This window comes from Carettochelys insculpta, chromosome 23, assembly GCF_033958435.1.
Source record: "Carettochelys insculpta isolate YL-2023 chromosome 23, ASM3395843v1, whole genome shotgun sequence".
Lineage (NCBI taxonomy): Eukaryota > Metazoa > Chordata > Testudines > Carettochelyidae > Carettochelys > Carettochelys insculpta.
The window spans coordinates 6,430,311-6,447,337 of NC_134159.1; the positions used below are offsets into that span (position 1 = coordinate 6,430,311).

Sequence of the window (17,027 nt, forward strand, 5' to 3'; positions counted from 1 at the left end):
TGTGTCAGATTTCCTTTGGCTCAATTCCCCAATTTGTCTAGGTCACTCTGGAGCCTGTACCTACCCTCTAGCATATCTGCCTCTCCACCTGACGGTGGTGTCACCCACAAATTTGCTGAGAGTGCAGATCAACCCATCACCCGGATTGTTGTTAAAGATGCTGGAAAAAAAACAGCTCTCGGACCAACTCCTGGGGCACGCTGCTTGATACTGGCAGCTAACTAAAGATCAAGCTGTTGATCACTACTCATTGAGCCTGCTCGTCTGTCCAGCTTTCTCTCCATTCTATAGGCCATTCATCTAGGTCATACTTTTTTAAGAATACTATGGGAGACCATATCAAAAGCTTTGCTAAAGTCAAGGTGTATCACATCCACCGCTTTCCCCATATGCCCAGATCCAGTTATCTCACCACAGAAGGTGATCGGATTGGTTAGGCAGGAGATGCCACTGGTGAATCCATGTTGGCTTTTCCTGATCACCTTTCTCTCGAACAAGCGTTTCAAAATGGATTCCTTGAAGACCTGTTCCAGGATTTTTCCAGGGACTGAGGTGAGGCTGACTGGACTGTAGGTTCCTGGATCCTCTTCCTCCTTCCCCTTTTTCAAGATGGCCACTATCTTTGCCTTTTTCCAATATTCTGGGACTCTTCCTCATCATCTGTCACTAGGTTGCCTTTCCCATTCTGTCAGGGTCCCACGCTTTCCCTGATCTGTGGCTTTGTTCCCAACACATCTCTAGAAATCCTTCACATTTCTTGATAGCTGTAACTCCAATTGCACTTTGGCCTTCCCAATTACACCCCTGCATACTCTGGCAATGTGCTTCTATTTTTCCCTCGTCATCTGTCCACATTTCTCATAAGCTTCCTTTTAGGGTTTTGAACTCACCAAAGAGTTCTCTGTTAAGCCAAGCTGGTCGCCTGCCATATTTGCTATTCTTTCTGCACGTTCGGATGGTTTTATTCCTGCCCCCTAATAAAGTTTCTCTAAGACGCAGCCAGTGATCCTGGTTTCTTTTCCCCCTCATATTAGCTTCCCAGGGGATCCTGCTATGATCACATAATTGGAAACTGACATTATTGCAAACTGCCAACTTCTAACATACTTCCCTGTGACGTTCTCAGTCGCATTCCACATGCAGGCTGCAGTGTGTGGCTCAGAAACCCAGCCACAAAATACAAGGTCTGCATTGCTTCGTACTCTTACAGTGATTTCAGCTAACGAATTAAGCCTCACACTACTCCAGTGACTGGGCGGGAGGATTTAAATGTTGTCATTGTAATTTTAAGTGCATGAAATGACTTCTTTTGGCTTTATAGTGAACATCTGTTCGTGTTGTGTGATAGCCGATTGCTGGGGAAGAAGGGCTGGAGGAAGACAGACAGAGCAAACAGGGTTTAGTATGCATGGAGTGTGTTTGTCTGAAGTCCGATGACATGCACTGCCTACAGTTGGGCTTTCATGGCTGAGGCATTCAGTCCTAGAAAGCCTTGAAGTCAGTGGGTGCAGGATTTAACCCTTTGTCCAATTTGACACAGAAGGAATAGTCTGTACGTACCCAGATGGTCCTGTGAAGCGAAACTCACTGATGTTTGTAGATCACTTTATGGCCACTGAACAGAGATGCTGAATTACAGCCCCATTATAAACAGGGGGAAAATTAGGGCATGAGGAATTAAGTGACTCCTTGAAGTAATTTAAGTGTTTCAGAATTGTAAAGCCTCATTGTGTGGTATGGGCAAAGCTGGCTAAGAAGGATGCAGGTAATTGCAACAGTGACTTCAATTGTTGTGTTGAGGCTCCCTCCCTTTGTCATGGTGCTGTAAGTGCTGGGATTGTTTTGTTGGGTGATTTTGGCCTAATTAACCTCTCAGTAGGAATCAGCGGTGTTACTATGACTCTGAGAGGTCACATCTCCTGCAGTCCTTTCCCTGTTTCCTCTCTCACCTTGACAACCAAGAATAGCCCGTAGCACAATGGAACATGGAGGTGAATGTGAGGGTACAGCTACGCTACAGGCCAATCTTCCGGAGTTCCATTTAACACACCCAGCAGTGGTGGCTAACATGGTTAACTGGCACTTGCATACCTGGAAACTTGGCCAACTGGCATGTGCCAGCAATCCAAGTTCCCCTTCAGTTATCCAGAAAAATTCCAATAGCTATTCAGCAGCATTTTCCAGTGTTTGTGTAAGTTGTTTGATGGCTCTGAGGCAGCGGAGGAGCAGTCAGTTACAGCGACGGTGTTAAAAGGTGTTGTGCTAAGGAAGGTTATTCCATTTCTTAAACACTTTTTGGGGTGGGTGAGAGAGCTTGAGGAACAGGCGCATTTGATTAACTGGCAGCTGCCATTCTCCGGGCATGCCGGATAGCAAAGCTTGTAGTGTACGTTGACTTTAGCTACACAATTAACAGAGCTAAAATTGGACCCTAATTCTACCTTCCCCTGTAGTGTAGATCTGCCCTAAGATGTCAATGATCAACTGCAAACCATTTCTGCAGTAGCAGGTACATACTGGCCGAAAGAGGGGAGTTGCAGGAACTGCAGGGCATAATTCTGGGGCACAACTTGAATCCCTGTTAAGTGGGTTTTTGCGAGTGTGATGACCTTGTTGTTGTTGTCTGTAAGCCTTTTGTCTGTTTTCTGCTCTCCCTACAGTGGCTTACCGTAATCTGGGCCAGAACTTGTGGGGCCCTCACAGGTATGGGTGTCTCTCAGGGATTCAGGTACGGACTGTGATTTCGGGACCATGTGCAGCCCATAGTCTGCTCATCACCACAGAGGGGAAGCTCTGGAGCTGGGGTGAGTACTAGGCATCAGCAGGGCGTTTGTGTAGCCCTCAGATCAGGGTGCGGAAACCCCAGCCTGCGATCCAGATCCAGGCCATGGCTTGTTCTAACCTAGACCCTGAAGCTGAGGGCTCCCCTCGGTGGTATCCGTCCCACAGCAGGGTGGTGGGTGCAAAGCCCTGATCCCCGCAGGCCAGCTCAGGCAAGCCGCGGGCCAGATCCAGGCCATGGGCTCTGCCGTGGGACAGGGAAGCAGGAAGCGGCTCTGCTGCGGTCGCTGCTGATCCCCCAGCTGGGGGGAAGCAGTAGTGGTCTTGGCAGCATGCCTGGAGGCTTCCTGATGCTGAAGTCAGCAGTGGAGGGTGGTGTCTGGAAGCAGGGGAGAGGGGGCACAGACCCATGTGCATCCAGGGGTGCTGCAAAAGTAAGGGCCATCCATTGCCTTGACCATGTGCCCTGTGCCATCCAGACCCCCACTCCTATCCCCTTCCTGCACTCTCCCTCTTAGACCCCACACCTCCACCCTTCCAGACCCCACATCCCAAACCCTCCTATCCCCTTCCTCTCACTTAAACCCACACCCCTAGCCTGCCTCTGCACCCCCACCCCCTCCTACACCTCACTCTGGCCCAGATCACCCATCCCAGCCCTCTCCTGCGCCCTCCCTTCCACCCAGACCTCCCAGTTCCCAGCCTGCTCCTGCACGTTCTCTCCTGCCCAGACCCCATAGCCTTGGCCCTCAAACAGTTGGGGACCACATCATTGAGCTGGGGGTGGGAGGGATGTCTGGTTTAGGGTTATTTGGCTTCTCACTTCTGTGGCCCCAGCATAAAGACCCTGCTAGCATGAGAGGGCAGTGGTCTCTCCATGGCTCTGAGTTACAGCAGCCACCTGAGGTTATCAGCTGTCCATACCCAAAGTGCTGAACGCATGGCTCATTCAGAAGTAGTTCCCGAAACGGTCTGGCTTCAGCCCTAGCTTCACAGGGACCTGGGACGTTCCTCTGCGTGTTCCCTCAGTGCAGTGGTCATGTGCCAAGCGAGGAGCCCCTTCTCCTGTGTTCCAGCATGCTTGCCCGCTGTGCCCGGAGACTTGCCCTTGAAACAGCTTAGTGGGGTGGGCTAGAGCTTTGACAGCTAGTGGGTCCCTTCCCCTTTCCTGTACCTTGTGGCGTTCCCCAGGGAGTAGTTCAGATGCACTGTGCGCGCTAGAATGGTGGCTCTTTACCTCTTCCAGAGCATGGCTTCCATGCTCCCGCTGAAACGGTGCTTCGGGGCTGCCCTTCCTGTAGCCATAAGGAAAGGGAGCAGCATGGTCGTGCCTCTTGGGCTATGTCTGCGCCAGGCAAAGTAAGTCGGCCACAGAGACGCAATCCTAGCTATGTATCTGCGCTCAACTAACTTGGCTGGCTGTACTGGGGAAGGCCGACGTGAGGGTTTCTCCCATTGACTTCCCTTGCGTCTTGCGAAGAGTACAGAAGGGTCAACTGGAACCCGTGAGAGGTCGATTTTGCACGTCCATAATACAGGCAGGAAATCGAGCCCTGGGTGAGCAGCCCAAAGAGGGCCAATCTGCTGGGGTAGTGTAGACGTAGCCTTGAAGACCTGGTGCTGTCCCTGTGCTAGGAACTAGGCAGTTTCTGCTTGGCAAGGATGGAGTCATTCAAATTCAAAGGGTGGTTTTGCCTAGTGTGAGGCTGCTCACAGCTTGAGGAATCTATCAAATCCCTGTAATATGTTCCTCCACTTGAAAAGTAAAGGTCACGTGTGGTGCTTGTGTGCCCACTTCTCTCTAGGTCGAAATGAGAAAGGGCAGCTGGGGCACGGGGATACCAAGCGCGTGGAAGCTCCAAAACTCATTGAAGTCCTCAGCAGCGAGGTGATTGCCTCAGCAGCTTGCGGCCGAAACCACACGCTGGCTCTGACAGGTACGGGAGGATGTTGGGAAGGAGGAAGTAAGAGCTGGGCTATCGGTCTCCCAACAGGACGCTGCGGAGTCCTTTGCCATCCTGGGAACTGGTGCATCAAATACCCTCAGGAAATGCACAGGGCACCTTGAAATGAGAGAAACCTGTCCCAAGGATGGAGTCTCACCATATCATCCCGCCCCCGTTGAAGTTAATGAGTTTTCTTTCAGCGAGCTGGGATTTCATTCCTGGTCTTTCCAGGCAGAGGCAAACAGGGTCTTGCAAGCAGCGCGCTCCATGCTGGGGCGGCGAATGCCTGGCCTTGCGAAGGAGTGCTCCCCCAAAGGGAGGCCAAGGCCAAGAGCTGCGTCTCAGGGCCTTGTGGACCCTAAGGATATGGAGGCTATTGAAAACTATTTCAGTCTTACACCACTTTGTAAACAACCAGCACTGGACGTAAAGGGAAAGGCCTGTCTCTGTGCCGCTGCAGTCTGGATTACTGGGGGGGGGAGGGTGGTCCTTAAATGCCCTTTGCAGACCCTGCTGGCACAGACTGAAAGGTACCTTGGGCACCTTGGTGTGATCCTGTTACGAGTGGGACAACATTAGTGCGTACGAGCAGTGTCTGCCTGGAGCACATAGGGCTCTACCTTCTACACCACAGCGCAAAGTAGACAAGCCTTCTGCCGTCGTCTTGAGAACATAAGACCTGGCCGCCTGTGCGCAGTGCCTCCTGGAGATGGCAATCTCCAGAGCAGCGATGGTGCCACTTTACTGCTCATGTCGTGTCGTACTACAGTCCTTCGCTGTTAAGGTCTGTCTGCTTAGCAGTGCCCTGCGTTGCTCTGCGCTGTGGGATGTTGCTAAGCCAGCTGTAGCCCCAGTATAGATGCAGCTAAGTCAATGGGCTGTGTTAATTCTGAGTAAGTGCGTCCACACGGGTTTAATACGATGTAGCTAATCCACCCTAAAAATCACACGTTGAGTGACTTCACTTGCAGTGCCCTTGCGTAGGCATCTCTAATGCTTAAGTCCATGGACCGCAACATTTTTGTGCCAAGATCACTTCTGGAATTGAAGGGCAACCCAGGGTCTGCCCCACCCTGCCATCTCTGTGCCTGGCTTTCCCCCACCCTCCCTGCCTACTGGGCTGTGGAGGGGGATTTGGGTGCATGAGGGGGTATGAGCTTCTGGATGTGACACGGGTTAAGGGCTGGGGCAGACTTTGGGGTGCATGAGAGTGTATCTGTGCTGGCTTGGGGGTTGGGGGGGTCAGTGTTGGGCCAGGGGGTTCAGAGTGCAGGAGGGGTCTAGGATGCTGGCTCTAAGGGAGGGAGGGGGTCAGAGTAGAATCGGGCGCTGGCTCTGGGGGATGGGGTTGGGGGTGTGAAAGGGGGCCCTGGCTCTAGGGGAGGGGGCTCAGGGTGTGGAAGGGAGTGCTGGTTCCGGGGGGAGCTCAGGGGTGTGGAATGGGGCTCTGGCCCCGGGGGAGGGAGGGGGTTGGGGTGTGGAATGGGGCGCTGGTTCTGGGGGAGGGGGTTGGGGTGCTGGCTCTGGGAGCACTTGTCTCCAGATAATCAGTAAAGCGAGCCTGAGGCAGGCTCCTGGCCCTGGTCCCATGCTACAGCCTGTCACTGATCCAGATCTCTACCCATGGATAGATGTAGGGGTCCGCAGCACTCTGCTCCTGGCCAGAGGAGAGGAAAGGCAGTGCTGCCTCTCCCAGGAGCCAGCACCCTGCACCGTCAGCTTCTTCCAGCTGTTCCACTCTTAGCCTGCCGCCACTGGCACCATACGACCCTGAACAGGAGGCGCGACTGGTGGTGGGGCTGGGGGCCATGTAGCTGCTCAGCCAGAAGAGCTGCTGGTGTGGGCCTCTGGGTTCTTCTCCTTTGGCTGCAGAGTTTCTTGGGAGCAGAGCCCTGCAGGTCATTGGATACCAGTGTCTGTCTGCAGGTGGACATTTGTATCTGTGCAGGACTCTACATGCCACTCCCAGAAGGGGCCAACAAGCCCGTGTGGCCCCATGGGCAGGAGGCAAGTAGCTGCATGTGCTGCCAGCCCCACCCTGTCAGCTCCCATTGGCCACAGTTTCCTGTTGCCAGCCAATGCGAGCTGTGGATCATGGTGGTTGCAGACAGGAGCGGCCACACCAAGACTCCTGCCCCCTCTACCACACCACACACAGGGTTGCACTCTAGGTAGGGACCCACCAAGTGCTGATCACGGGCAACTAGGAGACTCCCTGGGATCAACCAGTTGCTGGGCTGGTTGATGACCAGGGGCTTAAGTTATGATGTGGACACTGTTCCAATTTAGCCTGATGCATTGGAGTGACCATTTGCGTTCTATGGGTGACGGTTTTCTAACAACTGTGCCTTTGCATGGAGGTTTAAACGTCTCCCGTCACCACCTCCTTCCTGCATGTGTGTTTCCCCCCTTCTTCCAGAGACCGGCTCCGTGTTTGCGTTTGGAGAGAACAAGATGGGACAGCTCGGCCTTGGCAATCAGACGGATGCAGTTCCAAGCCCCGCTCAGGTATTTCAAGTGGTCTCCTTCGGGTTTCCTCTGTGTTCATCCCTTAATGGCTCACATTCTGCGAGTGCCCATTGTGGGGCCACGTCGATCCCTTACACCAAGTTGCTTGGAATAGTTGCCAGTAGAAGAGGGATGCTGGAGATGGGGATGGGAGACGTGGGCTGGGGACACGGAATTGTTGCCCAGAACAAAAATTCTGCTTTATATTTTCCTCCGTTTTTTTTTCTTCATTCCATTGGAAGATATAAAAGATGGAGGACGTGATCTGATGCTGTTTGATGGGCTGGTGGAAAAGCCTAATCCAAAGTGAAGATTTATACAGCGTTGCCCGACTCCGTACAAAGCCACTACCAGTCTGATGGCAGATAATGTGGTTTACTGGCCAGCTGGGATGGTCCAAACCCTTTTAAAGCCATGCTGTAGATTAGTTACATGTGTAGTCTGGAACATACATTATACAACCACTAATAATCGCTGTCTGAGAGCCCATCTTGGGTGGGCCAGGCTGCCAGCACCAGAGCAGGAGGAGTGAGATATCCAGGTTCATGAAGCAGGCGTGGCAAAGGTCCAGCTGCAGGCAGAGTGGAGGTTTCCCCAAGGAGCAGCCTTGAGAAGCTCTCACGGCACGTCTGCACGGGGGGCTGGGGGTGTAATTTCCAGCTCAAGTCGATGGAACTCGTGCTGGCTCTGATAGACCTAGAATAGACGCGTAGCTGCTTTGGCATAAGCAAGAGGAGAGGCTAGCCATCATGCCTGGGTTGTACTCAGGCAGCTGGACAACACCAGCTGGCTGCGCTTCTGGTTTAACATGCTGGCTTGACCAGAGCCAGCGTGGGAGGTTTCTCTAAAGCCCAGAGCTAACATTTCCCACCCCCAGCTCCCATGTGGACCCATCCTCCATCCTTATTTGCTCCTTCTTTCCTTCGTGTGGGTGACTTACTGAACGGGTGGTTCCCCGATTCCATTTACCTCTTCCCCAGCATCAGGCCAGTTATTCAAACAGCAGGCCGGATTTCTTTGGTTGGGTTTGTACTGTTTTGCATGTAAATTGGTGCACACCAAACACCAGGTGTATGCAAACGTATCGCTTAACAGCCCATGCAAATACCTGATGTACCAAAGTAAGTCAGGCCTGGTATTTGCATGGGAGTCTGCAAAGTGCAGCGTGCCCTTCAAAAGACTAGCCCTCTATTTGCTCTGTGAGCCAGGCAGTCTGGAAGGGGCACATGAGTCACTTTCTCCTCTGTTTTCAAATCCTGCTGTTGTCCCTTTTCTTTGTAGATCATGTACAATGGCCAGCCAATTACCAAAATGGCCTGTGGGGCTGAATTCAGCATGATAATGGACTGCAAAGGAAACCTCTATTCCTTTGGGTGCCCTGAATATGGACAGCTGGGTAAGAAGGTTTATATTTAAAGGACTGTCTAGTTTGAGTGGCAGCCAACTTAAAATCCAGCCACCAATTTTGTGTGTGTGTGTGTGTGTGTGTGTGAGAGAGAGAGAGAGAGAAACAAACTGGTGTGCTGGTTTAAAGCCTAGGATCTGGCTCCTCATCTTTCTGTTTCGTGTGACATTGGGCAACATGCTTTGCCTTTGTGCCTCAGTTTCCCCAGGTGTACAAGCGCTTCCTTGCTGCCTCGCTTGGCAGTGGTGAAGCTTAACTTGCGAGTACTCAAGCACTTTTGAAACCTTCTGTGTGGAATGGGGAGAGAAATGCAGGGCAGTGGTGCTACAATAAAACACAAGCTCCTGTCCGTGGCGTATCCACAAGGCCCATCAGTTTGAATGTAGACTGTGCCGCCTTTCGCCTCTGCAGCACTGACAGTACACCACTGTGCATGCAGGCAGTGTGTTACATTGTGCATGAGTAGCACTGTCTCTGGTTAACACCGGATAGTTGTGCTCTGTGGAGCAGGGAGGCTGTACGCTTCTCTGCGGCAGGCGCTGTAAGGATGTGTCTGTGCTGCAAGAAAAGGCCCATGGTTGGCTCAGGTGAGCTGACCTTAGGCGGCCAGGCAGTGCTCCCTGTAAGCTGCATGTTTGTTTGGCTACTCAGGAGAGACTCCATTGCCGCCCAGCTGGTTAGCAGAGCACCCATGGCTGGGTTGTCTTTTTTCCTCTTGGTGGTGCGCATAAAAAATTATTCTGCACATGGACAGAAAAATAAGAGGGAACTTTGCTTCTGGGCTGTACAGTTCCAACGTAAACGTTCAGGCTTGGCTAGATCCCAAGCTATCAGTGCACGTAGCAATGGCTGCAGGTAGCTCTTACAGCTAGCAAAGAAACCCTTACCCTGACAGTCTGATGGGCTCAGCTGTTTGGACGTGTCACGTGGGATGTCTGTCCAAGGGCACATGCAGAGTCCCTGGGTAGGGTGGGCCAGGGTAACTGGCCATGCAGCGTTCCCTAACCTTTGCTTGCCCTGCCCCAGGACACAATTCAGATGGGAAGTTCATCGCCCGCGCTCAGAGGATAGAGTACGACTGCGAACTGGTGCCCCGTCGTGTGGCCATCTTCATCGAAAAGACAAAAGACGGCCAGATCCTTCCTGTCCCTAACGTGGTGGTGCGAGATGTGGCCTGTGGTGCTAACCACACGGTAAGGCTGAGCTGTTCCCTGGCAGTCGGAAGTCCTGCGCGCCTTTGTGCTCCTGAAAGAAATGAATCGCCGAGCTAGCCTGCATCGGAGGCAGTCATCAGGGCTCTGCAGAGGTCTGGCGGAAATTGATGAGGTTTCCCCCTCGATTTGCTGTGCGTGCTGCATGCAGTGCAGTCACCACAGGTGACAGGCAGTCATGGAATCTCTTCAAAAATTACTTTAATCTCTGCTGGATTCCAGAGGTGGAAGAAGTACTACTGCTGCTAGGAGGAGGGGAGGTGATTAAGTAAAACTCGGTGTCCTTCTGGAAGACTGCTTGAGTGAAAGTACAGCTGTTTCTCATCTTAATTGGACTTAAGTACCCAGAAGTACTTAATTATATTTTCTCCAAAGCAGCTGAGCTTTTACTCAAGTAACTTTTTGGGGCAGTTTTTCCATCTTTCCTGGATTCTAAGTAATAGTGACTGAGCTGCCCTGAAAAGTTCTGGTCCAGGGCCAAGAATTTTCCAAGTTCAAGGGGATTTACTTTTGGGATCTTGGTTAGTCCCATCTCTTTTCCAGGAGACCTAGTTGAAAACATTCTTTCAAGTTTATCCTCTGAGGCCGGGGCAAGCAAGCTTTTTATTTTGGGCCCCACTTTTCATCCTTGCAGTTATCAGGCATCGCCCCCCCCCCACCCCCACGCAGTCTGTTTAATGCAATTCAAACTGATGGAAATTTTGGTTATGTTCACATTAAACAAAATCCCTTCTGATACATGTAAGAAAATAAGTGTGTAGAATGTAAAAACGTTATTAATTGGTCCATAAATGTGCGTACACAGGCGTAAAACCAGTAACGTATTTCAGCATTTTAAATGACATGCATGAGCCTGAGACCCAGCAGCTGATCATGCTGTGCCCCACCTAGGAAATTTCATGCCCCCCAAGGGGTCCTGCTCACCCCTGCTCTGAGCCATGGAGGCCTTTGGAGCTTTGCGTCACTGTCACCACAGCTATGCCTACACTTGGACTGCAGTGGGAAGGGCGAGAACCAGGATTTCCAATGTGTGGAGAAGCACTTGCACAAGTTGTGTTTGAACCAGTGCCTTAAAAATGAGTATCGCTGCAGCTGCGTGCAAAGCGGAAGGCCTGGAGTCCCCGAGAAGGTGCTTGTGGTCTCAGGCTGGCTCAGACTCAGGGCTGCTAGCCCATTCTTCTGCTTGCACTGCTACAGTTGCACTAGTTCGCTAATAATAGAGGCGTGTGTGTCACCAGCACATGAGTTGCTTCAAGCTGGGAATCACACCCCAGCCCCAAGTGTAGCCGTACCTAAAAGAGTGTTCATCTCAGCCATCAGGCTGTTCTCCCGTGGCTGTTGGCAAGGCTTGGGTTGTAACTTAGTCTCAGTGCACATCTAGGGAGTCTGACGCCTTGACTCGGGACAGGCCATGCACGCAGTGGGAGGCGGGGAAATGTCAGCAGTCTGTACTAGAGATTGCCGTTTGCACAATCTGTTTGTTTGGCCTGGTCCTGCCTGGGTTTTGGGTCCAGTTTTAGTGCAATCCTGTTATGCATGTGGGCGGTGTCCTAATCCCATTGCATGAGTTTGAATAGATGAACAGTAAACACCCCCAAACCTGAAAATCCACTCCAGTACTGCACAGGCAAATAATGGGGGGACAGGCGACTTGTGTACCCACAGGATGCTTTTCCCAGGTTCTGTTCCTGAGATGTTTCAGCCACCTGAAGCCACCACATAACTTAACTCCTCTAATGCTGGAGGCCACATCTTGGGTGGCAGCTGAATTGTAATTCTTGTGTATCTGCGCCAGGCAGAGTCCTGCTGTTGTATTGCCCACTGTTGAGTAGCTCTGTATAAAGCAGCACAAAAGCTCTAAAAGGGAATCCTGAGGTGGTGGGGGGATGTCCTCTTATTGTTTGCTCTTTCTCCAGTTTAATCAATATTGGGGTATGAAATGGACTGAATTGCCCAGCTGTCTAGACACCTAGGCCTTTTTGCTCCTGACTTTATCTCTCCAGGATAGGAGTGGGAAGACATGTGACTTAGCCATTAAGATAAGAAGGAAGGAGTTGGCAGAGAAAATAGTGTGATGGCCTTGTATGAAATGCATCAGCTCAATAGTGTCAGCTCCTGCCAGGTAGAATTCGCCATAGGTTGTTTTTATGCCTCTGATGTAGCTGTGTTTGGTATTCTGCCAAGATCCGTAGAGCAGAACCAGTAATCAATTCCGCCGATAGCTGCGTGATGGGAGACTTCTTCCTGTGTCTAAACCGAAGTCCATGTCCCCATCTGTCCCTCTGCAGCTTGTTTTAGACTCTCAGAAGCGTGTTTTCTCCTGGGGCTTTGGTGGCTACGGCCGGCTGGGTCATGCTGAGCAGAAGGATGAGATGGTGCCACGGCTAGTCAAGCTCTTTGACTTCCCAGGCCGTGGGGCAGCTCAGATCTACGCCGGCTACACCTGCTCTTTTGCTGTCAGTGAAACAGGTCAGTGCCCTGGCTTTTCTTTGCAGCTGGGTCTTGGCACAAAGCCATCGTTCTGCACAAAGGCGCTCTTGTGGGAGCCACGCTCCAGCAAACAGCATTTGTCTCACTTACGAGTCTTCCCAGTATCTTGAAAGTAAAGTGAGGAGTTACCAGCCTGCATGTGTTACATTTGTCTCTGCGTAGCCAAGCTGCTCGTTTTTAGACGGCTCTCCACCTGTCGCGGTGTGTGTGCGCCCGTCCATTTCAAATGGATTTTGCTGTTTGGGAGCGGGGATCTCTGAGCCTGGCACTGGTGTTGTTTGTTGTTGTCTGCAGGGGGCCTGTTCTTCTGGGGAGCCACAAACACCTCCCGTGAGTCAACCATGTACCCTAAAGCTGTGCAGGACCTCTGTGGCTGGAAAATCCGCAGCTTGGCCTGTGGGTAAGTGAGGGCTCCTGTGCCCAGAGCTGGGGATGAGGTAACTGTTTTCTGCAGCTTGCCTGAAGGACATCCTGAAGGACTAGTATGGTTAGTGAAGAAAGGCTGAAGGTAGGAGCAGGGAATTTGGCCCTGTGAAACGGCTCCTCCTGGCTAGTTATATTTGCATACGTTGAGATCTGCCCCCAGCCTGGGGTCCAGCTTTGGTTGGTTGGTTTGCTTTTTGACCCTGTGGCAGAGGAAAAGCTGCTGGCTGCCGAGGGTGGGTGCGTTTCTAGCGCTAGAGAGGAAGGGCGGTCTGAGGCCTGGTTACGGCCAGGGCGGAGAGAAGGGGCCCAGGATAAATGAATGTCAGGGTGCAGATCTCTCCTCCTAGAAGGGGTGGTTGCCTCATCCTGTTCTGCGAGGGAGCTGATGTCGCTTAGAGTCACGAAGCGGAGCACAGAATCCACCGTGGGATGTCCGACCTCCCGCTTCCTGCTGCGGGGTTTGGAGGGTGGGTCCCTGGGGGTTGTGTGATTTCTGCAGTCAGCTGGGCCCGGGGGAAAAATAGTCAAAGCATCACCTTACTCCCCTGGCTTCCCTCAGTGTCTGTTACTGGGCACACATCTGTTGGTGAAACAGATGTGCCTCTGCGTTTCTCTCTCTCTCTCCCTAACGGAAATTGGTCCTATAAAATACGACCCTCCCATACCCAGTGTCTCTAATGTCCTGCGACTGACAAGGCTGTAACAGCTCTGCCTATAACCCTTCAAACCCTATGTACCAATTGCTTGATTTGATCAGTGCTTCTAAAATCTGATGCATGCTCCAGTGCTGTCTGCAGCTGTGTGTATGTGTGCGGGGTGGGGGTGTCAGCTAGATCAGTGTTTCTGGGCTGCTCTGATGAGGCTTCTGCTTGTAGTGATGGATGGGAGTTTTGTGAGCAGCTTGAGCATTTGGCTAAAGGTCCATGAGACAGAACTGATTCTGTCCCCTCCGCACCTCTTTAAAACCCTATTTCTCCAGGTATCCTTCCTCCGTGGTGTCCTCTCTTTTTCTCCCTCTCCCTCATCTGGCCTGTTGTCTCACGCTGCACCTATTGTGGTGTTTTGTCTCTAAATTGCAAGCTCTTCAGAGTGGGGAACATCTGGCTCAGTTTGAAAAGTTCCTCTGTAAATGTGCACTCACTGGTTTTGTTATGCTGCAATGAAGGCACCTATCCAGTGACCTCCAAGGGCCCCACAAGCTTGAACAGTACATCTTTACACTATGACTTCTTTCCCCACTCTCTCAACCCAGACATTGCCCTGCAGGTTCTTCTGTTGCTAACAAGTAAGCAACTTCTGAGAAGTGGGTGTTCAACCTCCCTTTGATTTTCTGTTTAAGGTTTTCATCTTCAGTATGTTACTGGTCTCTCTCAACCAAGCGTTGGTGGCTTCAGAAGGTGGCCACCAATTCGGGCTGGTGTCAGCTCTGACAAACCCATCTCTCTATCCCAGAGTCCCATGCCCTTGAGTAGAGCCTGCCTCAGGGAAGGTGGGTCAGGAACTCACCTGCAGAGTACCGGGTTTCTCTTAGCCCAGCCAGGTGGAAGTAGGGAAGCGGCCCAGGGGACTGTAAGTGGGGAGGGATAGCTCAGTGGTTAGCACATTGGCCCTGTAAACCCAGGTTTGTGAGTTCAGTCCTTGTGGGGTAGCCTTTCAAGGGTCTGAGGCAGGTTAGATTAAACAAAAATCTGTCAGGGATGGTGATAGGACCTTCTGTGAGTGCAGGGGTCTGGACCCTTCCAGCTCTCTGACATATGTTTCAGCCTGAATGTCACAGCTGCCTCCACTGATGAGTTGTGGCCAGCACCGTGCAATCGGCCCCTATGTCTGAGGCACAGCCCCGAGGAGGCTGCATGGTTCAAGTCGCTTGTTCCTGTGGCAGCACCGAGGCAGCACATCTCACTGTGCTTTGTAACAGCTGTTCCGGAGCAGCCACAGCAGGGTCAAGGCCAAGGTCAAGCAGCTGGACCAGGGAAATTCTCTTCTGATGCCAAGCAGCCAGTTGGCCAGGGGAATGGAACGGTAGCTGACAGGGCTGCTGGGGAGGGCAGGAAGGCAGATGTCGCAGTAACAGCCTGTGTACCTGTTTCAGGAAGAGCAGTATTATAGTGGCTGCAGATGAGAGCACAATCAGCTGGGGCCCATCTCCGACCTTCGGTGAACTGGTAAGCAGGCAGCTGTGGACTTGCTCAGACGCCCCCACCAGGCTGGTCCAGGACCAGAGCAGATAAGATTTCAAGCAAAGAGAATGGAGAAAAAGCTGCAAGTGGACTTGGTGTAACCCTATGTTTGCTAAATTACTGGGGGGAGGGAGGGCTTTGATTTTAAAAGGTCTTTGTCCTGCTTCCTTTAGCTATTAAGAGAAAAATATCCAGTAGCACATGCTAAAAGGTTAGCTTGGAAGAAGCAATAATAAGCTGTAATTTGGTGCTGCAGAGATACCCGTGTTTCTTCCTCACACCTACATGCACAACTGCACAGAGCTTTCTCCCAGAGAAAATTACCACGATCTTTCTTCATGAATTTTTCTTGAAATCGAGAGCTTGTATGGGAGGGAAGGCAGAGGGAGGGGAAGTTGCATGCGTGGGTGCCTCAAGCTCAAGTGAGTTGTGCGTCTTGATTAGAATGGGTTTCCCGAATTGCTAGAAACACTCAGCATTGCCTTGGGCCTAGCAGCCTCAGCAAAGCAAGTGGTTTCCCCCAATGTATTTTCTTGTGTCTAATGACTGAATATTTACTCTCACCTCAGACTTTGAGCCCATCTTCTCTCTCATTCCTTAAGAGCTAGTAGGGCGCTGGGGTAGTGTAACATAATTATCTAAGACGCACCCTTTTTCCCTGGGGAAGCCTAGCTTTAGTTGAGGATGTCAGTACATTTTTAAGATCTCCAACAATTTTGGTGGGGCACACTAAATTATAGAGCTCCATGCTCCATCTCCCCAGATCGCTGGAGTATTTGACTACTTCTGCTATGTGTTTGTGGGTGACTTTGTATCTGCCTCCTTGATTCTAGTGCCCTAGTGATTGGGGTAGGACCTGACTGCTTGTGGCTCTGGATTTCTGTGTGTGTGTTTCACGGTATTGAATTTCCAAGGGGTTTGACATTCAGCCCTCCTATTGGCTTTAGTGTTTCGGCATGATTTAGATGTGCTGATTTTTTTTTTCCTTGCCCTGTCAATGAGCTCCCTTGCCTTTTAAAATGTCATCATTGCTCCTCACATTTGATGGTTACACTTACAAGTTTGGAAAACAGCATTGCTTTAGCCTGCCTCCCTCTCTTCCAAAAGAAATGGAAAATAATGTAAATCTGGTTGGTGATTAGGTTTCCTTTCCCTCCATTGATACCACCCCCCACAAGGCTCGCAGTCTGACTTTGAACTATAACATTTTTGTAAGACCAGCAAAACATACCCCAAGGGCTTTATAAAACACAGAGCCATCTTCCTCTTGGTCTTAGAGAAATCTTTGTGTGTGTCTGTTGCTCTTGCAGACAGTCAAACCTGCCCAGGAAAGTCACTGACCGCCGTACCTTGGGTTATTCCAATGGGCTGCTCCAGAAGCCAGTGCAAGTCTGTGGAACGGGCCATGTAGCAGAATCAAGCCTCTTGGAGAATGATTGAGAGTTACCCGCTGATTTTACAAGTCCCCTTCTGTGTTTCTCTTAACAGGGCTATGGAGACCATAAACCCAAGTCCTCTACTGCTGCCCAAGAGGTGAAAACCCTTGATGGAGTTTATACAGAGCAGGTGGGAGCAGACCTAGCAAATGAAAACGTGCTGTTAGTGTGGATCCCTGTAAGCCGAACAGCTGAGCGGCCACATAGCTGCCTGTTTAGCACTCTGAAGTTGCTCCATGAAGCTGTGTAGGCCAGGGACCTGTGGCAGCAGGGGAAGAGCTGCCTCAACCAGCCCATCCTCTGACCAGCTGGGGCCACTGGGTTATAGCCCAGACCCTGCTGCAGGAAGCTCAGCTCTGACGTGGCTCCTGCTGCGGCAGCTCTGCCCCAGTTGTACTGTGGGGAGCCTGGCCTTGGCCCCCATCTGGCCATGGCAGCCTGGCTGCAGGGGCCTGGCCCCCCCCACATCTGGCCATGGTGACCCAGCCTGTCCCTGGGTGTTCTGCCATACCCAAGTGCTGCTGGGGGAGGGGTGGAAGGAGTCCTCTCTCGCTCCCCTCATAGTACCCCCAGAGCACTCTCCTTCACCCCAAATGTTTTCCTGAGCCCAGCCCCACCCATAGCCTGCATCCCTAGCTGGAGCC

At 51.7% G+C, this 17,027-nt stretch overlaps 1 protein-coding gene across 5 annotated transcripts in view; it reads left to right on the forward strand.

Annotated features, from left to right (window-relative positions):
- The window catches only part of RCC2 (regulator of chromosome condensation 2), a 38,250-nt gene that overhangs the window by 15,950 nt on the left and 5,273 nt on the right, over positions 1–17,027 (forward strand). For 4 of the 5 annotated variants that reach the window (XM_074975527.1, XM_075018206.1, XM_074975526.1 and 1 more), the window contains exons 4-12: positions 2,661–2,804; positions 4,587–4,718; positions 7,147–7,235; positions 8,517–8,631; positions 9,667–9,833; positions 12,140–12,320; positions 12,636–12,741; positions 14,860–14,932; positions 16,436–16,513. In XM_074975527.1, coding sequence (XP_074831628.1) covers positions 2,661–2,804; positions 4,587–4,718; positions 7,147–7,235; positions 8,517–8,631; positions 9,667–9,833; positions 12,140–12,320; positions 12,636–12,741; positions 14,860–14,932; positions 16,436–16,513 — 1,085 coding nt within the window. The remainder of the gene's footprint in view (positions 1–2,660; positions 2,805–4,586; positions 4,719–7,146; positions 7,236–8,516; positions 8,632–9,666; positions 9,834–12,139; positions 12,321–12,635; positions 12,742–14,859; positions 14,933–16,435; positions 16,514–17,027) is intronic. The other variant, XM_074975528.1, reaches the window with a different exon arrangement.